The sequence below is a fragment of the Mustelus asterias genome, chromosome 7 (assembly GCF_964213995.1).
Source record: "Mustelus asterias chromosome 7, sMusAst1.hap1.1, whole genome shotgun sequence".
Lineage (NCBI taxonomy): Eukaryota > Metazoa > Chordata > Chondrichthyes > Carcharhiniformes > Triakidae > Mustelus > Mustelus asterias.
Genome location: NC_135807.1, coordinates 85,350,305 through 85,376,576, shown reverse-complemented (window position 1 = coordinate 85,376,576; position 26,272 = coordinate 85,350,305). Strand labels below are relative to the sequence as shown.

Genomic DNA, 26,272 nt, shown 5'->3' with positions numbered 1-26,272 from the left:
ACTGTAAAATGGTTTCCATTTCTCAAAACAGGAAGCCCAGCTTTCTGGAATCAGCCTCTGCTCCAAAAGTAACACCGTAGTGGAATCAACAATATAAGGAAATAAATTACTAATATTAGCGGCAACAAAATAAAAGCAAATATCTGCCTTGCCTTATTCTGCCGACCTTTTGAACCCACGTCATAGTCACCAGCTACAGAATACTAGAAATCACAGCTTACAGCTATGGTCAGAGTGCTTTTGTTGATGGAAAATTAAGCAACTTTCTGGCTTTTACATGGAGTTTATATTTTCAAGCTTCTATTGTGTCCATCCTTCAAAATGCCTAGATTGAAGTAACATTCCTAAATTTTCAGACCATATTTATTGAAGCAGTTCCACCTTTGATTGTATCAAATCACTGAAGTGTAATTCAATAGGTTATTTGATACTGACCCATCTCCATATTATGTTTATTTAATTTGAAGTGGGTCACAAACAGAAATTACTCCCATTGGATCTGTAGAACTATTCCATTTTCATATCCAACGGAGGGAAGAAAGAAATCTAAAATGTTTGGTTTTTAAGCACAAGTGAAAACGAATGACAGAGGCGAACATGTTAGCAGCCTATTATTTTTCTCAAGTTAAGAACAAAGGCCAGTCTCAGCAATGCAGATAAATTGAATGCTCAATGTTCAAAGTGTGTTTTTTTGTATAACACCATTATGATGTAGCAATATTTTCATAATATTGTTTGTAAATAGATTCAGAATCAAGAACATGAATGCCCGGGGTCAGAGTGGGGTGGGGTGGGTCTTAAGGAGCAAGAACATGAAACCAAGATACCTAGATGTTAAACAAGTCGTTATGAAAGCTTTTTCACACCCAGTTAAGACCAACAGCATTGCATTTCCCTCTTAAAAAGGGAGAAAGTAGTATTTGTCATTTTTTGGTTAATCAGAACTCAGTTACACTGGTGACTAGTTTATTCAGTAAGAATCCAACTTAGTCTGCTTTATAACAAATAATTCTTAGAAAATGTACACATCCAACTGCTTTCGCTCAGTTCTCAGAAACAAGATTATATACTGTATATAGTATGGTCTTCATTAACCACACAGTGATTCATTAAGTCTAAAGTCAGCAGTTATTTACTTGAGCTGCCATTAATTTTGCAGCTTATTTCCCCTTGTGCTGCAAGAAAATTGTATGTTGGTATTATTTATTTTAAAGAGCACAAAAAATTTTTAAAACTTAAGTCACTAGCACCTACACAATACAGTCATTAGGTTGGTTTTCATATCTGAAAGGCTGAAACTTGAAAATGCATAGAAAAACAAATACCTCAGAAGTTGAATTTCAGATCCATTCCTTTCAGAAATTTCAAACCTCAATCCTTCTTCCATCACTGGGTGATGGCCAGAGCTCAACCGCATTATTGTGTGCAGTTTAGCTCAACTATCATTGGAAGGATATTATTGCCAAGAAAGTAGACAGGTAAACTAAGATCCTGAGTGAAGGAATTTAAGTTACAAGAAAAGGTTAAGGAAGCCAAAATCATTTTCTTTGGATGAAAGTGTAGTTTTCAAAATTGCAAACTGAATCAACATGCTGATTCAGTAAAATGCTTTATTATGGTAAAGGGATAGTAAAGAGAAATTAAAAATGAGATCAATTAGAAGGAACAACATGCAGAACTGTTTCACTCAAAGGGTTACATTAGTTATGGAGCAATCATCAGGAAAGGTTGGTTGAAATAGATAGTATTAATGGGGGTCAATAAACAATTGAATGAGCTTTTTGAGAAGAAAAAATGTTGAAAAAGGTAAACATAGAAATTATATGTCTGTTTGGACCTAACGGCCTTCTCCTGTTACTAGAAATTGTATTCTCTCAAATGAAGTTTGCTTTGTATTTCAGTCAGTGAGACAGTCTCCTGCACCCCTGTACAACAGATGTACTTCAAGTCACACACTACTGCATTTTTGTACAATACTTTTTCAAATAGATTCTTGGGAAAAGAAATGTAATTTCAATTCCAGTTATTTTAAGGAATTGCCCATCACTGACTCCAATATACTTTTCATCATTACCGCTGTGAAACCACTCTTACTACAATTAAAATATCAATAATTATCCAATGTTCATAGCTATCAGCAAAATGTGGAAAATTTAGTGTTTTGTTGCCAATCCATAATCATTGTAATTCAGATAAAATTCTTAGGATTTGTCTATACAGTGAACAACCATAGATACACTTTTCAGTTTTATAACATAATGGCTTAAATGTCAGCTAGTCATTGTCTAATATGACATATGTCTCACTAGCCCCAACATCTTCCCACTGCTCTCTATCCATTTCCCCTCCTCCATCTTCATCTGCTACATCTTCATCAACCATTCTCTCATTTTCTTCCTGCTCCAGTCCTCCTGGTTGTTCTTGTTCTTCTTGCTGTTCCTTAAAAAATTCTGGATCAACCATCAGGTCCATGCCATCATGGTCACCTTTTGGCTGTCTATCACCCCCGGAACAATCCAAACATACGCCATAGCGTCGAGATCCATGCCTAATTCCAACACTGGCTGCCAGAGTGAAGAATTTTTTACAAACCATACATTTGTACTTCTTATCCTTCTTGTGTACCTGGAAGAGAAAAACAAATCAGGCATTATTAACATGTAAAATATACTTTTACAAAAACTGCAAATAAACTTGTGAATCCTAATTAACTTGTGATTAAGCTAGTAGTTGACGAAATGGCTGCTATTGCATCGCAACATTATTCAGCTGTTCTACTGAATATGTAAATGTGTTCTTTTACAAAGAAAAAATTGGTTAATTCGTTGGATAGTATGGGAAGAAGTTGGAAGAGGAAGTTGAAATCCCGATGATGTCCAGCTCAGAATATCCAAGTCTGCAATGAACTCTTATTCAAGTCCACATTTTTCAGGCCAATGATTTCAGCTGACGTTCTAAAATTATAGACATCTTAAAAGGTGACAGAAACGGTGTAAAAGTCTGCTCAAGTTAGAATGCTTTTCTTCAGTCAACAATGCTGAGTTACCGCTTACTCATCCTTAAAGATGGTTTTGTTTACCTCATCAACCTGAGAAGAGGTAGCTGAGTTAAAGTTAGAAGTTTATTTATTAGTCACAAATAGGCTTACATTAACACTGAAATGAAGTTACTGTGAAAATCCCCTAGTTGCCACATTCTGGCATCTATTCCTGTTGAAGAAATTGTGGTTACTATCCTGTAAACATGGCCAGCTGAAGACATTGGAACACTCAGGGTCATGGGAGCTATTACAAATGGAACGTGTGTTGTATCAAACATACTGTATAACGTAAAATGAATAAGAATCTCAGAATCACAGAACTGTTATGACACAGGAGGCCATTTGTCCCATCACATCTGCACCGGCTCTCCAAACAAGTATAACTTAGTGCTATTTCCCTGCCTTTTCCCCCATACCCCTGCACAGTTTCTATTCAAGTAATCATCTAATGTCCTCTTGAAAGCCTCAATTCAAACTGCCTCCACCACACTTCCAGACAGTGTATTCCAGAGCCAAACCACTCGTGTGAAAATGTTTTTCCTCACATCACATCATAATTTTGAACATCTCTATCAAATCTCCTCTTAGCCTTCTTCTCTCCAAGGAGAAGGGTCCCAATCTCTCCAATCTATCCTCCTAACTGAAGTTTTTCATTCCTGGAACCATTCTTGCAATCCTCATTTGCACTATCTCCAATGCATTCACTATAGTGTGGCACCCAGAACCGTACGCAATATTCCAGATGAGATTTAACTCATGTCTTGTATAAGTTCAGCATTACCTTCTTCCCCTGTACTCCATGCCCCATTAATAAAGCCCAGAATACTATATGCTTTATTAACTGCTCTCTCCATTTGTTCTGCCACCTTCATTGATCTATGCACATATACACCCAGGTCCCACACCCCTTTAAGAATTTTGCCCCTTATTTTCTCTCTCTCTCCATGTTCTTCCTAACAAAATGCATCACCTCAAACTTCCTTGCATTGAACTTCATTTGCCACCTATCTGCCCAGTCCAACAACTTTTGAAGTTCTACACTGTCCTCTTCACAGTTTACAATATTTCCAAGTTTTGTGTCCTCCGCATACACCAAGATCTAGATCATTAATATACATAGGAAACGCAAGGCTCCCAATACTGACCACTGGGAAACACCACAAGTCTTCCTCCAGCCTGAAAAATATCTATTGACAAAGAACACATAACAACCTGCATTTGTGTAGCATTTTAAACATCAAAAACCTTCTCAATGTGCTTCACAAAGACATAGTCAAAATATATGAACACCTAACCAAGGGATATGCGGGAGGGGTGGGGGTGAGGGGGGCTTGGTCAAAGATGCCGGTTTTTTGGAAGTACTTAAATGAGAGATGGAAGATGAACAGTATTTCAGAAAGGAAATTCAAAGTGACTGAAGACATAGCTACTAACGATAGGCCAAAAGTTGGGGGAAATCCCCAAGTTTGAGCTGGGGGACAAAGAGTTTGCGGCAGTTTACAAGATTGGAGGAGGTGAGAGATAGAAAGGGGTATAACCAAGAGGACTTTAAACACAACAACAGGAATTTTAAATTAAAGGTACAGGGGAAACAAAGAGCCAACGTCAATCAGCAAGGACGCAGGTGATCAGTGAGAGGAATGCTGTGTGGGTTAGAATACAGGTAGTAAGTTTTAGATGAGTTGAAATTTATGGAATGTGGAGGATGGGTGGACAATCTGGAGAACGCTGGAATCGATTAAAGTTCTGACGGCAAAAAATACATCGATGAGGGTTTCAGTGGTATATGTACTGAAGAGATTTAAAAAACCAAACTTTATGATGGAGGTGATATGAAGTCAGATGCTCATTGGAAGGTTGACTAGTATGCCGAAGTCGTGGTAAGTGATTCAGTCTAAGACAATGGAACTCATGGCAATTGCTGAAAATGAGATGGTTTTGGTCTTCCCAATGTTTAACTTGAAGAAATGTGGCTTCTCAAACTTCATATCCAGCAAGCAGTTCAACAGGAGGAGAGATTCAGGGAAATGATCGGAGAGATGGAACTAGCTTTGGTAAATGTACTTGTGGAAACCAATTTCACAAAAAGTGTACCAAGTGTAAATAAGCAAGCTAAGGGACAAGCACAGATCCTTGAGGACACGAGTAAATGGTGCAGGGCAGGAAGAGAATTCATTACTGGTGATGCTCTGATTATGATCAAATATTTAAGAGTGGGGCAAGCAAGATCAGTCCCAGAGACTTGAACAAAGTTGGCAATAAGAGAGTTAAAGGTCAGAGGGTATCATTTGTAATTCTGATTGAGGTTTGTTTCAGTTATGTGGCTGTAATGATCAGATCTGATCAGAGCAATTCAAATATGGATCAAGGAAAAAAAGCAAAGAATTGGAAGGTGGCAGCATGTTCAAGGATTTCAGGGAAGGAGGTCAGAGTTAGGGCAGTGGTTTACAAAGATAGAGGGGATAAGGGGAGCTTTTTTTTGAGAAGGGCATAATGAGTGGTTATAAGCTCAGGGACAAGTTTGGCTTGGTAAGCAATCAGAAAGAGAAGCTGCAGATGCAATTCAATAGATGGCCAATCTTGCAGAGATAATTTTCACACGCTGTCTAAATGTTAACTGATATTTTTGCAATGCTGGGAAAAGACATCCAACTGTACATTTTTTCCCTTTTGCCCTCATGCACAATATGGAATCTCCCATTTCCTGTATTGAGAAGCTGTCCCTTTAAGTTGATATTCAATTATTCAACTACTGTTAGGCTTAGTTTAGCAGTGGCACTCGCGCCTCTGGGTTACCAAAACTTCAGTGTAATACAGAAGTGCTGCATGGTCACGGGTGCTTTCTTTCCAATGAGATGTTAAACCTAGGCCTCATCTTCATCCCTCGGTTGGATGGATTCTTTCCAGAGCAGGGGGAGTTCTTCGTCAACATTTTTAAATTTCTGATTGAGACCTTGCTCTAACTGGTTAACACTATATAAATGCAAGTTTGCTCTTAACTAATGGGATGACTCCACAGGTAAATTCTTATTGCAGCTAAGCATTACAACATAAGGTAGTTCCAAGTCCGATGCCTGGTTCGCTATGAGTTAGCGGAACTCACTTAATGGTGGGAATATGATTGTGCGACTTATGTCCTTGAGAGAGAAAAACTGGCCAAAATTCCTGCTCCTGATTAATGATTCCGTATTAGAAATTGTATGGGGTAATCTCTCCCTGGTGGCTTACAAATGCACTTTTAAGTCTTCTACTGCCCAAACTTTGATCCTCTCTTCATCTCAATACTTCTGCAATGGTTGATTTGCTCAATCACTTCCTCATCTCCAAATCTGAAGCTCCTGTTCACAGCAAAATGTTCATTTCCTCTCATCGTTTTGTTCTCCTAGTAAGTCCAAGACTTGCAGGTATCTGGCGCACAATTGATAGTCATTCGAACCATATCAAGCATCATTGGGCTCCATTCTGCTTTGCCAAAACTTTCCTCCACTGCATCTTACTGAAAATAAAGAAAATCCTCAACTGCTTTACTCCAATCCAACAGACTCCTTCAAAGTCTTTCCCCTCCACCCTCAAGTCAAACAAGTGCGAGGAGCGATTGTCTTTTTTTTAAACCATTATGTTGCATAGCAAGAGCTTCAAGTTTCAAGGTGCCCAGATCACCAACAACCTTCCCGGTTCCTCCATGCTGATACTATATTTAACCTTCCATCCATTTACTCTGTCTACATTTCCCGCTGCCTCAGAAAAGCAGCTAGCATAATCAAGGACCCTGGATATTCTCTCTTCCACCTTCTTCCATTGGGAAAAAGATACAAAAGTCTGAGGTCGCGTACCAACTGACTCAAGTACAGCTTCTTGCCTGCTGTCATCAGACTTTTGAATGGACCTACCTGATATTTCTCTACACCCTAGCTATGACTGCAACACTGCGTTCTGCACCCTCTCCTTTCCTTCCCTATGTACAGTACGCTTTGCTGGTATAGAGCACAAGAAATAATACTTTTCACTGTATAGTAATACATGTGACAACAATAAATCAAATCAAAATTAAATAAGACTCTAAAATCTTCAGCCACAAAAATAGAGTGCTTAAAAATGGTAATTATACTTACCAAGGAATGTCTCTTTACATGTTCTCTTCGCGTGAACAACTTTCCACAGATGTCACAGGCAAAGGACCGCACTCCAGTATGTATTAGCTGATGCCTCTTCAATGTGCGTCGATATTTGGCAATATAATTACAATGTGGACATTTGAATTTGTTTTGACTTCCGATTGAAGCATCACCTAGCAGACACAGAATTCATATAGTTTATTTACTATATCCGTTAAAGGTTTGAACAACACTATTTCCAGTTAATGATATAATGAGTCTTTGGAATACTCTTGCTCAAAAGACAGTGAAAGCAGTGGCTTTGAATATTGTTAACACAGAGGTGGTGAGATTCTTCATAAGCAAGAGGCTGAAAGGTTATCAGGGGCAGGAGGTAGGCCAGCAAGAACGTAAAGTTGAGGTCACAATCAGATCAGCCATGATCTTATTGAATGGCTGAGCAGGCTCAAGGGGCTTTGTGGCCTACTCCTGCTCCTAACTCATACATTCATATAATGTGAGATATAGCAAACAATGAAAACACTTTCTCAACATGATACACAGAAACAGCAAAGTTAATCAAGTCTTTATGGAAATGTTCAAAGTTCACGTATCTTTATCGGTCTGAATATCACTTTACACAACATCAAAGTATGTAATATGTATACAATTCAGTCAATTGAAATAGACCCCAGTAATTCTTTGTAGAGTTTTGGGGTTCGGGTGCCTTCAATAGGTTTAAGCAGACTACTTCTCTTCAACAAGTTTGACTTTACAAGCAATGTCCCTGAAACTATTCTTGCCATAGAATGGAGTGAAGAAGAAACTTTAAACATACTGTAGATCGCAGCATGTAACAACCATCTTTGAAGCCTCAAAAATCGTTCCAAAAATGAGGATCAACTTATCTGCAGCATAAAATGCCAGCTTAGGTGGTTGGCATTTTGAAATATGGGGAAAAATACATACAACTGGCAATTCAAAATTATATTTTCAATTTAATAAATTAACTCTGCAAGAATACTTTTAACCATAATCCAAGTTTGCAGAACTGTCAATTTCATTTTCTTCAGCACCTGGTGCAAGAATCACTTTGGCTACAACATCATTGCAAGGATCTTACTCTGGATCAGATTTAATGCTTTTGGTTTCAGAATCATCCCTCCAACAGTTTTCAACTCCATCCACTGAATTGTATAATCTGCTTTTTTTGAACGATCTGATGATAGTGTGCATTAATAACATTTTGTCATAACAATGACAACCACACAAAGCATCAAGACAGGAAGTGCACTTATTTCCACTCTTTGTGAACATTTTTTCTCCATCAGCCATCCACCTGTTCCATTTGGTGTGAACTTGATCCTTGAATGATCCTGTTGAGGTACATATCCAAACATTGAACTATGGATATCAGACCCCCTCACAATTTTGGTGTTATTTCTTTGCAAGCACCTCTTGATTTCATTGGTCACATGGTATTCGAACATGTCACACACTAATACGGTGTGTTATTTACGAAGACCACCAGGATCAATGCTTAACTTCACTCCATCCTCATTCATCCAACCGTTGTTATAGATTTGCACAAAAGTTCTTGCAGGGAGCTTTACATTCGACATGGTTTAATGTTTGAAAATTACCATAGGCTTTAATTTCGTTCCCTCAGCCATGCAATCTAGCACTGCCAAAAATCTTGTCTTCTCATGTCCTGAGTTTTCACTAGAACTATTTTTGAACCTTTCCAGTCCTCAATTTGACTGAAATTCACGGATATTAAATCCATGTGGCCAAATGACATAATGAGTACTCATGTTTTTGCTGCTTTCTGGCGCTCAATTGCTTTTTGGTATCAGGATCTATTGTTGGTCTCTGAGCCATCTTTGTCTTTGGCCCAATACTAGATATTTTTCTTCCGTAAGTAGTTGCACCAACTAATTGTTGATTCAAAATCTCTGCTTGGGGTTTGATTTAGCCACTTAAATCCACTCATACATATTGCAATTCCGGTGGCGGTGTAACCTTTCTGACAATCGGAGGACATAAAAATCAGCCTGACTGGTCCCTCCTCTCATGCTGCATTTGGTCTTGGGCATCTTCTCCAGGGGCAGATTTCTTCTCCATTCTTGCACCAGCCTTTTTTAAAAAAAAATCAACACCAAATTTCCTATTTGCAGCATATTTATTTGACAAGTTAGCCAATGTTATAACCCTTAGCTTGAAACCAGCTTTGTACTTTGTCCTTATTGCAGGAAGTCCCATTTCTGTTCACCATTTGCCATGCAGGGTCTGTTCTGTGTGGCTGTGCCTTAAACGCCCATGCACTTTCTGGATAATACAGCCTGTATTGCCTGCCAGATCCATGCGCTGACTTATAAGGTGGGTAAAACTAGCAGTGCAACTGACAACTGAATCTATAAAGTGGGCTGGCTTGACAGATTTTGTGGGAGGTTGTGTTTTGGAGTTCGAGAGCCATTTAAACTAGTGAACTTTTGTGGAAACACCATACTCGTAGCCAATTCTTTTTAATCTAGGAGTAGTGCATTGACCCAGACCATTAGATCTTTACATGAGGAATCAAGATCAGATAAGCTTGCTTCAGCTTTCAGCATTAAGTCTACACCGGCTTTGCATTGTAAAACATATTGCAACAGATCTTGCACTGGTGAAATTTACACGAATTAATGCTGAAGTGCATTACAATTTAACAGACTGATCACAGCAGCAGGAGCCAGCAGAGACTATTGTTTCAAGAATTGTGCCTGTTCACAGAAACAGAAATCCTCAGGCTAGTTATATCTGCAACAAACATACAATACTCTTCCAAGCATACCAATATTTTATTTTTATGAGTTATATTCACTAGTAGGAATAACTGACAGCACAATTCCAATTCTTGCATCAACTGTCAATGCAAGAACTATTTTTGTTCCCATTCCAAGGAAGTTGCAAAATAGAAATTAAGTCATTCATTGGTTGACAATGTTTTAAAGTTTAAAGTTTACGTTTATTTATTAGTCACAAGTAGGCTTACATTAATGGGATATATATTTGAATAATGAATTTTATAGCATTCCTCCTACCCTGTGCAAATCCACTCTCCAGTTAGTCAAGACTACATTTTCAACTGAATTCTGAATAACATGATTACTTCAATGAAAATGTCATGAAACTGCACTGAGTGGGTTTCAGCCATTTTAATATAACTAAATTCCTGCGTCAGTATGCCAATCTATATTTCCATTTAGATCCAGTTGTTCCAATTCCAAAAAGGCAATATATTTTGCATCACGGTTCAGAACATTCTTGAAAGATACAATCTAGCTTAACTTTCTCAGCAAAGACTGTATGAACTAACTGTTGAGTTGCAATTTTTAAAAATTGAACACACCCAAATTCTGATAAATATTCCTTCAAGTAATTATGGCAGAGTTCTGCCAGACTAGTGTCAGTATCAGCTCTGGGGTTAACTACTGTAATGATATTTTCCTGCTGTTTTCAGCTATTATTTATAACACTGCTTTCCCAAACATTTTCTTGGTGCTGCCCCACCCCTGCATTTTCCAGTGCAGGGGTGGGGCAGCACCAAAATAGTAACCTTCATTATCTAATTATTAAAGAAATATTAACTTGAAAAATACAAAAAATTGTGTTTTTAAATTTAAACTATTTGGCGAAAATGTTATCTTAATGGGCGCATTGCGACTTTGTCTCTCAAAGTTTGGCAGTGTGGTCGATAAGACCACATCTAACCCCCAATGTGATCATAGAATCATGGAATCCTATAGTGCAGAAGGAGGCCATTCGGCCCATCAAGTCTGCACTGACCACAATCCCATCCAGGCCCTACCCCAATAATCCCATGCATGTATCCTAGCTAGTCCCCCTGACACTAAGGGGCAATTTAACATGGCCAATCCACCTAACCCGGACATTTTTGGACTGTGGGAGGAAACCGGAGCACCCGGAGGAAACCCACACAGACACAGGGAGAATGTGCAAACTCCACACAGACAGTGACCCAAGTCGGGAATCGAACTAGATTCCTGGTGCTGTGAGGCAGCAGTGCTAACCACTGTGCCATCGTGCCGGGGAAACTTCTAAAAAAGGGAATTAGCATGTAGATGGAACTGGACTGAGGAATTAAAGAAAAAGTCCAGACTTTGCATCGGTGCATACATTGCACAACTAAATCAAGCAACTTAACTGAATGGGAGAGCATTAAAATATACAACAAAACCCCACGTCTCTAAAACAGGAAGCACAGAGCGTTTGAATTCCACAACTCTCCATTAGTGCTAATAATAAATGTTCCATTGCATCTCCAGAGCAAACAGGGAACTGATGGTAGTCAAAGTACAAGGGACAGGTCGAGTACTCTAAAACAAGCTCCTGATACCCTATCCTAGCATGAAATAGGCTGAAACATCACAAAGATATTAAAAGCATGCAACGAACATTTTTACCCGAAGCATATTTGAAATGAGCAGTTTGGAGAAGGTTAGCAGATGGCCTAATGGAATGGTCAAAGGATATCAATGATGTTCAGGTTTGATCAATATCAAGATTTGATGCAGACCAGTGTGCCTTAAAAAAAATGGGTGCACTCTAGGCAGGCACCGAGGTTGTTGGCGTGAAACTTGTTCACTTCCCTCCCCTCTCGGCGAACTGCAAGCAAGGGAAAAAATTGGATCCATGTATCAAGGGACCTTGGAGACGGTCTCATGACTTTTTGGACAGTCTCCACTCCGTGGCCATTGTTATGGCCTCAGAACTTGTAACCCCAATATCCTGTCCCATGGGGATCAAGACCCACACTTAAGATCCCCTGACTGATAACATTCTACCTTTTCAGCTACTTACCTAATTTCCTTTTAAATGTTATCTTAATTTGTGGTAGAATCCTCTGAAAAATAATTTTTAAATTTACCCCATGATAATCTTCAGTCTCCGATGTGACCACCAGAAGAAACAATCTTCTATCGTTTATCAAAATCATTCATAATTTTACGAGCCTCCTGCTGAAGAACTTCAGTTTTTCTATCTTTTCTTCTAACAACCACCTCTCATTCCTGGCATCAGTCTCGTGAAGCATTGGTAAAAAAATGCGTGAATCTCATACCCGTCCTAAAATTAGGTGTTTAAAACTGTACTGTGTACATCAGTGGTCCAACCAATAGCTTGTACAAATTCAACATTAATGTTCTTGCTTTTGCATTCAATGCCCCCAAGTACTAAACTCAGAAGTCCAATGATATTTTCTGGCCTTTTCTACTGCATTCCCATCTTTAAAAGATCCATGTGTTTCTAGTTAGGGAACTTTCTTCCCGTCCAATTGTTAAAGAAATTACAACAACAACTTCTTGTTAGGTATTAGCTTAGGTTCAATTTGCAGTACTCTTGCCGGAGTCAAAAAGTTGAGTTCAAGACCACATCCGGACTGGAGTATAAAAATCAAGCTGACACACCAGTGCAATTCTGAGGACATGTGCACTTTTGAACAAAATGTTAAGCAGAGGCCAAGTCTACCCTCTCATAAAAGATCCTATGGAACTATTTCAGAGAGCACGGGGAGTTATTCATGGATGTCCTGACCAATATTCTATCAATCAACACCACAAAATCAGGTCATTATCACATTTCTGTTTGAGGAAACTTGTGTACAAATTGGCAGCCATGTTTTCCGATATTAGAACATGAACTACACTTCATTAGCTGGAGAGAACTTGGGAAGTACTGTGGTCAGAAATGGTGCTATACAAGTACAGGTCTTTTTTCATCTACATTGCACCTTTAACACAATAAAACATTGTCATGTAACATCTTGGGATGATTTAAAGCAAAATGTGCCACCGAACCACAAGTATGGCAGATAGCCAAAAGCTTGGTCAAAAAAGGAAAGATTTTAAGGAACACCCTAAAGGAGGAGTAGAGTTTGGGGCCCAGGCAACTGGAGATGTGGACACCAATGGTGGAGTGATTAAAATCAAGAAAATCAAGAGGCCAGAATTAGAGTTGCACCGATAGCTTGGAGGCAATTAGAGAAATACAGAAGGCCTGGAGGAATTTGAATGCAAATTTTTAAATAACTAGGATGCAATGTAGATCAACAGACAGAGAGGTGAGTTAGGATCCAGGCAATGAACTTCAGATGAGCTCAAGTTTACAGGGAATGATGTACAGGAGCGCATTGGAAATATCAAGTTGAGAGGTAACAAAGGCATAGCAAAGAGTTTCAGCAAATGAGCTGGACAAAACTAGAATCAAATACAATGCTAAAGTTTTGAGCGGTATAGTTTAGCCTTAAATAGTTGCCAAAGAGAGAAATGGAGACCCTGGTAGCTTGGAAATGGAGTTTATGATGGGAACTGAAGACAACAAATGGCTACAGTCTTCCAAATATTCAGTTGGAAAAATTTCTGCTCATCCAGTATTGGGTGTCGGACAAGTAGTAAAACAATTTAGAGACAATAGAAGGCTTGAGAGGGAGCTGAGGTTCAACTGCATGTCATCAACATAAACATGTAAACTGACACTATTTTCCTAACGTTGTCACTGAGGAGTAATATGTAGATAAAATAAGTGTTACTATACAAAGTCAGGGAAGTACTTTGTGGATGAAGGGAAGGCAGTGGATGTTGTCTACATGGATTCAGCAAGGCCTTTGACAAGGTCCCGCATGGAAGGTTAGTCAGGAAGGTTCAGTCGCTAGGTATACATGGAGAGGTAGTAAATTGGATTAGACATTGGCTCAATGGAAGAAGCCAGAGAGTGGTAGTGGAGGATTGCTTCTCTGAACGGAGGCCTGTGACTAGTGGTGTGCCACAGAGATCAGTGCTGGGTCCATTGTTGTTTGTCATCTATATCAATGATCTGGATGATAATGTGGTAAATTGGATCAGCAAATTTGCTGATGATACAAAGATTGGAGGTGTAGTGGACAATGAGGAAGGTTTTCAAAGCTTGCAGAGGGATTTGGACCAGCTAGAAAAATGGGCTGAAAAATGGCAGATGGAGTTTAATGCAGACAAGTGTGAGGTATTGCACTTTGGACGGACAAACCAAGGTGGAACATACAAGGTAAATGGTAGGACACTGAAGAGTGCAGTAGAACAGAGGGATCTGGGAATACAGATACATAATTCCCTAAAAGTGGCGTCACAGGTAGATGGGGTCGTAAAGAGTGCTTTTGGTACATTGACCTTTATAAATCAAAGTATTGAGTATAGGAGTTGGAATGTTATGGTGAGGTTGTATAAGACATTGGTGAGGCCGAATTTAGAGCATTGTGTGTAGTTTTGGTCACCTAGTTACAGGAAGGATGTAAATAAGGTTGAAAGAGTGCAGAGAAGGTTCACAAGGATGTTGCCGGGACTTGAGAAACTGAGTTACAGAGAAAGGTTGAGTAGGTTAGGACTTTATTCCCTGGAGCGCAGAAGAATGAGGGGAGATTTGATAGAGGTGTATAAAATTATGATGGGTATAGATAGAGTGAATGCAAGCAGGCTTTTTCCACTGAGGCTAGGGGAGAAAATAACTAGAAGACATGGGTTAAGGGCGAGGGGGGAAAAGTTTAAAGGGAATATTAGGGGAGGCTTCTTCACACAGAGAGTGGTGGGAGTGTGGAATGAGCTGCCAGATGAGGTTTTAACACTTTTAACATTTAAGAAAAACTTGGACAGGTGCATGGATGAGAGGGGTGTGGAGGGATATGGTCCAGGTGCAGGTCAGTGGGACTAGGCAGAAAAATGGTTTGGCACAGCCAAGAAGGGCCAAAAGGCCTGTTTCTGTGCTGTAATGTTCTATGGTTCTAAAACCATTTTATAATAAATATTTTATATTCTAGAAATCAGAATTAATGAGGTAATATGAATTAACTGGTAAACCCATGGTTAAACACCCCACATAGCACATACTTAATGTGCTAAGATCTTCCAGATTTCTTAGCAAGGTGTCAGTGACCATGAATCAAAAGATCTTGCTCAAACTCTGTCTCTGTCGCAAGGAATTTCAACTCATCATTTTCAAAAACATAGTCTCTGAATCCCCTCAAAAGCTGCTCTGACTCGAGTGGTGCAATGACGGTTCACCCCTTACAATTTAATCGCTTCTCTCAAGACAGCAAAACCCATAATTCCACCACAGAATTGCTTTATAAATTAGTATTCTTCAAATAAACTGATCTACAGATTGTTAAGAACTTTCTAGAACAATGTTTAGCAATGTTAAGTGACTAATATTAGCAGAGCAAAAAGTACTGAAGGAACATAAGAATTAAAATCCAACAAATTCCTTGGACTGGATGGCCTACACTCTCGAATTCTAAAATAGATGGCTACAGGGATAGTATAAATGCAAGCTACGATCTTCCAAAATTCTTTAGATTGAAAAACTGTCCCAAATTGGAAGTTGGCAAACGTAACATGCTTTTTAAGAAAGGAGGCAAGAGGGAAAACAGGGAACTAAGGCCAGTTAGACTATCAGGATTGTGCTAGAATCTATTAAGGAAGTCTTAACAATGCACTTGAGTGGTATACAGTAAAATTAGAACAAGTTAACATTGTTTTACAAAAGGGAAATCCTACTTGATAACTTTATTAGAGTTTTTTGATCATGCAACTAGTAGGATAGATAAAAGGGAACAAGTACATGTAGTTTACCTGGATCTCCAAAAGGAATTCAATAAGATGCCACACAAAAGGTTAAGCAGCAAAAGCATGGAGGACAGGAAGCAAAGAGTGACATTTCTCAGGGAGACAATTGCACCATGGTAGTGTCACTGGACTACTAATCCATTTAATGCTCTGGGGACATTGGTTCAAATCCCACCACGATGATTGGTGGAATTTAGATTTGATTAATAAATCTGGAATTGAAAGCTAGTTTCAGTAATGGTAACCATGAAACTATCAATTGTTGTAAAAACCCTATCTGATACCTGAAATATTGCTCTACAGCTGTACAGGATCTTAGTTGGACCACATGTGGAGTATTTGTGCAGAGCACAAGGAGGTTAGTAGTGTAGTGATGTCACTGGACTAGCAACCCAGACATCAGGCTAAAGCCCTAGGCTCATGGGTTCAAATCCCATGCTGGCAACTGATGGAAATTGAATTCAATTAATTAAAAATCTGGAATTGAAAGATAGTGTCAGAACAGTGGCCATTAATCTATCACTGACTGCTGTAAAAACCCGTCTGGCCATGAGTCTATTGTTGACTGTTGTAAAAACTCACCTGTTTCACGTTAATCTTTTAGGAAAGGAAATCAGCCAGCCTTACCTCTTCTAGTCAAGAAGTGACACCAGACCCACAACAATACAGAAGACTCTCAACTGTCCTCTGCAATGGCCACAGATTATTTGGATGTGATCATACAAGGAACGCAGGAAGTTAGCATGCAGATACAGCAATCAATCAGGAAAGCAAATGGCATGTTGACCTTTATAGCAAGGACATTTGAGTACCAGGATAAATCTTGATACAATTGGACAGGGCCTGGTAAGACCACAGCTAGAATAGTGTGTGCAGTTTTAAGGACAGATATACTTACAATGGAGGCAGTACAGGGAAGGTTCACTAAGTTATGTCTAGGATGAGCCGACTATCCTATAATGAGGAGCTCAGTAAACTGAGTTTATCTTCTCTGGAGTTTAGAAGAATGAGGGCCAACCTCATTGAATCCTACAAAATTCTGAAGGAGCTCGATAGGTAGACACCGAGAGAATGTTTCTGCTGGTCGGGAAACATGGAGGCACAGTCTTCAGAATAAAGGGCTGATCATTGAGCACTGAGACGAGAAGAAATCACTACAATCAAAGGGTTGTGAATCTTTGGAATACTCTACTCGAGAATGTTGTCACTGTCCCACTAAATGCATTTAAAGGTTGGGATAGACAGACTTTTGGTCTGCCATGGAATCAAGGGATATGGGGAGCAGGTGGGAAAGTGGAGTTGAAGCACTTGATTGTACCGAATGGCAAAGCAGGGTCAATCGGCCATATGCTCCACTCCTGCTCCTATTTCTTGTGACATCATCAGATCACCAAAATAAATAATAATATTGGCATCAGCTTGGTATCTCTTCAGAAAAAACTAATTGTCATTTGTTAAAAAAAATTGCAGAGGAACATTGTAACCTGGGATAGCATAGGAAGTCTTTTCCAATATAAAATCAAGTTTTCAGAAATGTACTCCACGATTAGATATTATAATTGCGTGAAGGCATGCAGATAACCATTTAGAAGCAATCCATTATGCAGCACAACTGTTCCCACGACCATATATAATTTTAATTTTCCCCAAAATATATTACATTAAGACCATTAACTTATCCGAGACATTAAGGCTGAAATTACTACAATGAAAGCACAAATCCATTATATTTCTGTATGACTTATATCCAAGAATAAAGTATGCTAGATGATCTCCTGATTTGTGACACAAAGAGTATCATCAAATGTTTTACAAGTACTTATATCATATAGGGCACAACATCAAAACGTTAACTTACAGTGACTCAGTCAAACGTTATATTAAATGGTATTTTGGAATTTTTACTGGTACTTTTCAGGACTGAGTTCCACAACTGCATCCATTATTCTATGAAAGCTCCAAATTTTTAATTCTTTCATGGGATGAGTGTCACAGGCAAGGCCAATTTGTTGCTCATCTCCAACTGCCCTCGAGAAGGTGGTGGTACGTCATCTTCCTGAACCACAGCAGTGCATCTGGTGCAGGTACACCTACATGCTGTTCGGAGTGTATTCCAGATTCTTGACACAACTTTCCTTTACCCCTGTTTCTATTCCCTTATGATAAACTGAATACTTACTAAATGGCACACCAGATGTGCCAGTAGAGATAGATATATGATAGCTAGCAGTACTGATTGGAGTGGCGTGTATCTGTACTTAAAAGGGCAGTATTTAGATAAGAGTTTTTCTGGTGTGGTATTACAACGGAAAGTAAAACTGAGGCTTTGATTTAGCCAACCAGTGGACTCTTGGCGTCTGAATATTGTCTGACAGTACCAAGTGGTCCCACATTTGGTGTGTCTGAGTGTATGTGCATATGCACATAACAGAAACACACCGCTGTGCAACAAGATCATAAACTTTTATTTGAATAATGTTTTAGAAATTCATTTTCAATCTTTTTTAAAAATCTAAACGACTGATCAGAAACTGCCACAAACTTTAGAAAAATATTCCTGCTTAAATAATATTGATGGATTTTGGAAAATTGCCATGCTTGTACCATCAGGCTATATTATTTGACTTTAATTCAGTCATAGCTTTGAGTAGCAAGTCTAAGCCCAAACCTTGTGAACAAATTGCCTTTAATTCAAAATTCTAAAAAGGTATTAAAATACAAATTAATTAAACTGGACAAATAAACTGGGAAGGGGGCAATTTTCTTATTTTTATCTTTAAAATAGAAATCCCAGTTTACCAAAAAAAAAAATCACATTAGAATTACCACTCAAAATATTTGCAGAGTACCTGACAATGGAAAAACCTCATTAAAAATACCAGTTTGTGGACAAGAAATGTACCCAATTCACTTTTCTTTAAATACAAATTTTATGTGAATAGCACCTGCTTATCTCTTTGCATTCAACACTAATTTCTCCAAGGTTTTCTTGGAAAAATACTTACCATTTAACCAAGCTTCTCTATTTTGCGCTTCTTGGAGCAATCCAAATCTGAATTGATCTGAAGTTCCAGCTGGAAAGAGAAGAGTTTAATGAATAACATTTTGTTGAAGGCTACTTGATTTACCCTCTCTCAAAAGCTTTAACTAACTTATGGGGTATTGTTCCTCAGGCATTCACCAAAACCATGTCCAAGCAGCCAATATTCACAAAAGCCCAATGAATATTGACAGGTTATTTACAGTAGAACACATCACAACAGAAGCCAAACCCATCATCTCATCACACATCCAGGGATGTGTTTATTTTTAGATGTTACTGGATACTAATCAGAAGCAGCAACCTTGACATTTATTCCCATATCCAACTCAGATGTAAAATAATTGAGCTCCCTACTCTTGTTCAACCTTTGTCATCCTTCCGTTTACAATGATTTTGAAGTTATCCTGCAATGTAGATATATCAGTCACCAGTTAAAATGGCTAGTGGAAGCAAACCATAATGTGCTATCTCTTGCTACAAATAACAAGATTGCATAAATAATAGCTATATTTCATAAATTAACACTTATTTTACAGAGTACATTTTTGTAACAGCACAAAAATAATTAGTCATTTTAGTCTCAAGGTATCTGCAATACCATGGTAAACCATATAAAAGCAAAATTGGTGGTGGTGAAATAAATTTGGAAAAGTGATTAGCCAACTGTTCTTGATAACAACTGTTTGGAAGCCAATTTTTAAAAATCATTCCTGTTAGTCTGTCTTGTTGCGAACCAAACTGATCAAATTATAACCAATATACAGATGGTTTCTTTTGACATTATCCGTAGGGTATAGCTTGCTACCTGAAGCAATTTAAATAATGTTGTTGGACAATATCGCATAGACCAAGAAAGTAAATAAATGTGAAATTTTGAGCTTGGGCGACAGAAATCTGTAATCTCTTTCACCATTCTGCAATTTCTTTTCAGGAAGCCGTGGGAAAAGAAGTGAAAGCAATCTTTCTTCAATTACAAATACTTTGTCAGGAACATCAGTATTGTTTGTAAAGAGAAGATATGTTACGTTACCTTAAAAAGTATGGCCTTACTCAAACAAATTTGCAGTTCAATCTCACCATATAACTGAAGCCAGAGAAGGGAAAAAACATCAAATCAATAATGGTCTTCAGAGAGAGAGAGAGAGAGACAGGGTAATCCTCTTAATTCATAATTAACAAAAATTCTTAATTTTTTTTATTTGAAAGTTCAAGTTGTACCAAGTCCATAAGGGAACAAGGAAACAGGAAGAGTTTTCATTTGTGGGGAAATGGACGACACAAACATGGCAAATTCTACTTGCAGGAACTAATTGAATGCCAACATTTGCTGCTAGCTATCTTGAAACTAAATGAAAAGCAAAAGCTGGAGAAAACAATCTTTGATGCAGCTGCTGAGACCAGTTTGAGTTTGGTTCAGAAGTAATCAAATCAATGGAAGGAGCACTCACTGACTGAGATAACAAGTGGTCTTAAATTTGGGGAAAATCCTGTGACCGAACTGAAGTCTGCCTGACATTCTGGAGTATGAGTAAAGCTGGTTCGCACACAGGAACAACACTGCTAGCTTTAATAAACATATTTGTGAGGATGGAAGTATGAGAAGGGGTGGGAATACTGAAGGTTACATCTCGGATAGCTTTAGGTTTCCCATCACTTTTTGAAGGCTCCTGTGGTCATTTCAACATTATCAAAATGAACTAAGCTCTTTCACACTCAGATGATAATTAGATAAACTCAGCAGGGTTTGCATGCCAAGTCAAATGCTTCAAACACTATTATTCCTGTCTGTTGTCAAAACATAAATCCTAAAAACAATCAAGATGCCTGAGTAATATTCTTAGAAATATCTCATCACATCTGAGCCAGTGTTAACTTATTTGTGGAAGAATACATACAGCAACATAGGAACATGATTAGGTAATTTTGCTTCTTCAGCCTGTTCATTCATGACTCGAATGTGACCTAACTTCAAACACACAAAGGCAAAATACTGCAGATGCAGAAATCTTAAATATAAACAAAAAATATTGGAAATACTTAGGAGGTCAAGTCAATGACTTTTCATCTGAATAGATTCTGATGTGGGTACTTAGAATTGCTCACTGTACTCAAGTTGTCTAACCGGAGCTTTGTTTACCCCCTTGTATTTCAGTCTCCAAGGTATAAAAGTCAGCATGCCATTCAACTGGTTTGATTATTTTCTGTACCTGTTCGTAATCATCTGGAACCTCTGAATGTCTGAACCATCCTTTAGAAAGTACTTTGTTCTATTCTTATAACGTTCAAATTGGATGATCTCAATTGACGATTCCGAAATGAGAGAACTTTAAGATGATTATTGGGGTATCTGCAAATTTCTCACTTGCTCTCTTTAAAATCCTCGGGTGGAAACCATCTAAACTTGTGGATGTTATTCTTTAATGCCATTATTTTCTTCATCATTGTTACTTTGTTTGCATTAATTTTGGTCAGTGCCTCAAAGATTCTGGGAGCAGATTTCATTTGAATGAATCCCCAGATGCTAAAGAATATAGAAACAGGAGTAGGCCATTCAACATATCAAGCCCGTTCCCCCTTTCAGTTTGCTAACTGCTGTGTATTTTAATTCTATGCATCAGCTTTGGCCCATATCCCTTAATGCCCTTGTCCAATTGCTAAAAATCCTCCACTTCTCCAGTTTTGGGTTTTTTTTCTGGTTGGTGGCAGGGGCAGGCAAACAGATGGAGAACACTAATAAATTTTTGAAATCAAACAAGCAATGGGCTTTCATGATAATTGCTTGAAAAGATACACCACCTGGTATGGGACTGAGCCATTTGGATCAGGAGGACCCCAGGTTTGTACACAACTCCAGCCACCGTGATTGGCGAGAGCACATCATCAGCTTGTGGTGGAAAATGCATTTCTTTCAAGGGGTCTTTGTTGAACTAAGCATCAATGCAACTAGAACACTCACCCCATAAAGCAGAGCCATTTGTGTGAGGTAATGAAAGACTAGGAGCAAGCTAGCTGCGTGGAAGTGGAAGGGAAAATCATAAAGGAATGTACAACATGTGGGATTTTTTTAAATCATAAAAGATGCAAAATAAATATATTCCATTAAAAAAGGAAACTGTTAGCAGTTTGAAAATGGCTTGAAGACGAGAAATCAATTTAAATTAAAGTCAATGAGGACAAGAATAGCTAAAGTAAAACTAAAGGTGAACTTAAGAATCTGAAAAAGAGGTTAAGAGTAGGATAGGGAAATCTAAGACAGTTTGAGAAAAAAAAATTTCAAAGGCGTTTATCAGTAAAAACTGTCCAAAGGTGGGCCCAGCTGAGGCGAGGATTGCTGTTTGCTTGGGGTGTCCAAGTCAAGATAAATGCATTGCATCTCAAAAGTTGGAATGTCCTTGCTGGCAGGTTAGGTAGTACTGCAGTGGAGGGTTTCAACTAATTGGACAGAATGTCAGGCAGTGAACGCACACGTATGCACCATGGCTCACTAGTTGAGTCAGAAGGCCAAAGAGATGCAAGGACAAAAATCTATGCAGACATTCCAGTGTAGCACAGAGGGGTTACACATTTGAAGGTATTACCTTTCGAATGAGGTGCCAAAGCGAGACTTTGCCCACTTTCTCAGGAGGGCAGAAAAGATCTCCCAGAGGACCACTTCAAAGAAACGCATGGAAGTTATCCTAATTGTCCTGGCCAACAGCTATCCTCCAAACAATATCACTAAAACCCATGAACAAAAAAGTGGCGGGGTGGTAACTTTGCACTGATATTCACTGAAGACAAGAATATCAGAGATGGTGAATCATGAAGTGACTCAGACTTGGGTGAGAAATATCATGAACAAAAAGATTTTATTTATATTCATTAGACTAAAAGACAGATCAGTAGGGCTTGGCAAGACCCATCCTATGAGTCTGAAAGAGAAAAATGACAGAAATTGCAGATATCCTGGAACTTCCTTAGAGCTGTAATCAGAGGCAGAATGCCACTGCGTGCCCATTTATCTACGGCAAATTTCCTTCATGCCTGTCTCGCCCAACTTTCTGACTCACACCTGGTGGGCATTGGCCATGTTAAATTCTCCCTGAGTTTACCTGAACAGGTGCTGGAGTGTGGCGACTAGGGAATTTTCACAGTACTTCATTACAGTGTGACTGTAAGCCTACTTGTGACTAATAAATAAACTTTAACTTTGGTGGGATCCAAGCAACGCAGCACTCCTTGAGGTCCAGGGTCAAAGTGCAAGAGAGGCAAATGAATGGAGCACAGGCACCTATTTTACAGCAGTAGCTGCTGCAAAGCAGGTAAGTTTTAATGCTCGATTGAAGATTAGTGCCCAAGTCAAGTGAATAGGGGTCAGGCCAGCTCAGACCTGTGGGAGTTGGGTTCAATCATGGATAAAAACTCGGGAGAATAGGAAATATGGGAGGAAGAACAAATTTGGATAATAATAGACCAATTAACTTAAGTGGCCAGAAAATATTTTAACTCAAGAATGAAAGACGAAAGTTAGAAATGGTGGAATGGATTTCAAAAAGATGGTCTTGTTTATAAACCTCAATTATTTGAGGATTCAAACATGGTAGATGGAGAAAATGTAGTGGGTGTTGTGTGAATGGACTTTTGCACACTGCCAATCACAAGAGAAGACGGAATGGGACTTAATTAGGGAGAAGACGACAAGCTGATGAAAAGTGAAGTTGAAGGTAGTTTGCCACGGGAAATTGGAAATTAATAGTGGTGTCCCACCAGGTTGAGTTCTGCAGTCACTTTTCTTTCATGTGTATATCGATAATTTGGATAAATGCAAGCTGTGATATCATTACACAACATTAAAGCATATCTAATTCCTTTAAAGACCAGAGGTTTTCTTTGGATGTGGAGATTTTGATAAGGTGTGGAATGGGTCTAAATGTAATAGATGGAATTCAATGATGTGATGCATCTTGGTTTAACAAACTAGCAGTAACAATATTCTGAATGGAAGCAACTTCAGTGCTGCAGAAACAGCAAACAGATTTGGAGGTACATATTCGCAGAACATGACAAACAGCACCATAGACTGACAGTCTTCAAAATAAAGTTAATGGAATTCTAGCTTTTCTCATGAAGTATAGAATAACAACCAAAAAGGTAAATACAAATCTAGATAAAATCTTAAGAGCTTGGTTAGAGTACTGGGTACACCCGAGGTTCTTTTTGTGGGACGTGGGGTTCACTGGCAAGGTCAGCATTGGTTGCCTACACTTAACTGTCCTCGAGAAGGCGGTGGCGAGCCACCTTCTTGAACCCAGATAATTCTGTAAGTTCCAGCAACAGTGTACGCACAGCAAAATAGTCCCAAGTCAGGATGGCGTGTGGATTGGAAGGGTACTTGTAGCTGCTATTCCTATGCGTTTGCTGCCCTTGTCCTTCTAGGTGGTTTAGATCTAGGGTTTGGAAGGTATTGTCAAAGGAGACTTGGAAACTTGCTGCAGTGCACTTTGTAGATGGATACACTGCTGGCACTATGCATCAATGATGGACTGGGCACGAGTAAAACAGCTGCTTTGGCCTGGATGGTGTCAGGCTTCTTGAATGTTGTTAAAGCTGCATTCGTCAAGACAAGGCAGATTATTGTGAGACTAAGGTGATTGCCTCCGAAAACCATAACCACCTTCCTTTGTGCGAGGTATGATTCCAACTAGTGGACAGCCTTCTTTCCAGTTCCCACTGACTTCAATTTTATTAGGACGATATAGATTATAGGGTGGTTTAGATAAGTATTTAAAATATTGAAAGGATGGAATGGGGTGAATAGAAACAAACTATTTCCAGTAGCTGAGGCATTCACCTCCATGATTTGAGAGTGAGGCAGCAACTGCACGTATTCAAAATTAGAGTTAAGGAAGCTGGATGAGAACAGTGTATGATTAGGGCTAGTTGCTTGAACATATGAAAGGCTCTGACAAATTCCCTATTTCCTTGGTGTCTTCTATCTATTCCCTTTGGGGGTGGGGGAGCGGTGGGATACACGAGAAGAGTGGTTGAGATGATGGAACTGGTTAAGTATATTAATCTGACTGCATATGTTTTGTGGGTCTCTGCTAGATTTTAAGTATTTAATGGAAATTGAATTATTCCACAAGTTCCCGTCCTCTGGAAAAGGGAGAAAATTTATACAGGAAAGAAACACTAATTCACTTTGACATGTGTTGCATGCTTTGCTTATACTTCTTGACTGACACATGTATACAGTACCTGTAAATGAGTCTACAGGAATTTCCTGCAATCCATCCTCAGAAAATGCCATAGGTGGCTGTATCATTAAGTTATCCCCAACTCCCTCTTCAACTTTAGGTGCAACATCATATACAATTCTTCTGGTTATGTGGTTTTTTCTTCGTCCGCTTCGAGGGACTGTCTGATGAAGCATTAGTTTTCCCAAATTTCCCCATGAAAAAGCAGGACTCTGATCTTGAGGTAGCCCCATTTGCAGATCTTTCCCACCATAATCTGAAAAGTTATCTTGACTCCAGGCAGAATCATTAATCTGGTAGCTCTCATTTTGGTCCATTGCTGAACCCATATCTAAACTGTAGCCCTCCATTTCATACCTAGCTCTTTCTTCATGTAATCCTCCAGCAGCACAGTTATTCAATGCATTTGTAGATTTGACTATCCAAGGGCTGCTGGGTTCATGTTTCAACATAGCTATGGTGTTGTCTCTTTGGGACCAGTTGGAGGCTTTTACTTTCTCGTACTGCATTATTATTTTCTCTGCTGCGGTGGATTTTGTACTGATGTTTAGAGCATCCTTTATGAAACCACGGCAAGCCTGAACAATGTCAGTCATTTGTAGATAGCTTGCGACAGACATTACCTCAATTACATTTTGGCTGGTTAAAACGAGATGTCCAGAATACATGAAATCAAGAATGACTGTAAAACCTTGTACTGCAACAACATCGAGGTGAGTTACTGTGACCTGGTCACAACTCTCATTCGGAGTATAGCAATATAGAGTCTTAAAGTATCGGCTGCCTGCAACTAATATATTCTTGTGGGCTTTGAAAACCTGACCCTTCACCACAATGTTGACATCACACAGAATGCCTTGCTGCCGCTGTTCATTCAATTCCTGAAGCAGTTGATAACAATAGGAAATTTCATTTCGATCACTTTTGTACTCACTGTACATCTCATCTGTTGATTTGGATGTAATCGCAGACTCCTGGAAATAAAAACAAACCAAATTTTAAAAAAAATTAAACACAAATTATGTTCCACTACAAATCTTGAAGTCTTTCTCCTGTTTGTAGTAAAATGAGTTGGGGGTGGGGGATGAAATAAACATAAACTTGGATTTTCAACTGGATTGCGCAAGCTTTGGATGCAATATACAGCACTCTGCCCTCCTCCAATAATGTGCTGCAAGTAAACCACATCCTACTGCATCTGTGCA

General features: G+C 38.9%; 1 protein-coding gene across 1 annotated transcript in view; it reads right to left on the bottom strand.

Moving 5' to 3' along the window:
* Positions 1-693: 693 nt before the first annotated feature.
* zbtb10 (zinc finger and BTB domain containing 10) overlaps positions 694-26,272 on the bottom strand; it is a 68,061-nt gene continuing 42,482 nt past the window's right edge. Inside the window, exons 2-5 of the mRNA XM_078216367.1 lie at positions 25,069-26,041; positions 18,794-18,862; positions 7,153-7,328; positions 694-2,625 (exon numbers count right to left, since the gene is read on the bottom strand). Of these exons, the coding sequence (XP_078072493.1) occupies positions 2,275-2,625; positions 7,153-7,328; positions 18,794-18,862; positions 25,069-26,041 (1,569 nt within the window). The 3' untranslated portion in view covers positions 694-2,274. The remainder of the gene's footprint in view (positions 2,626-7,152; positions 7,329-18,793; positions 18,863-25,068; positions 26,042-26,272) is intronic.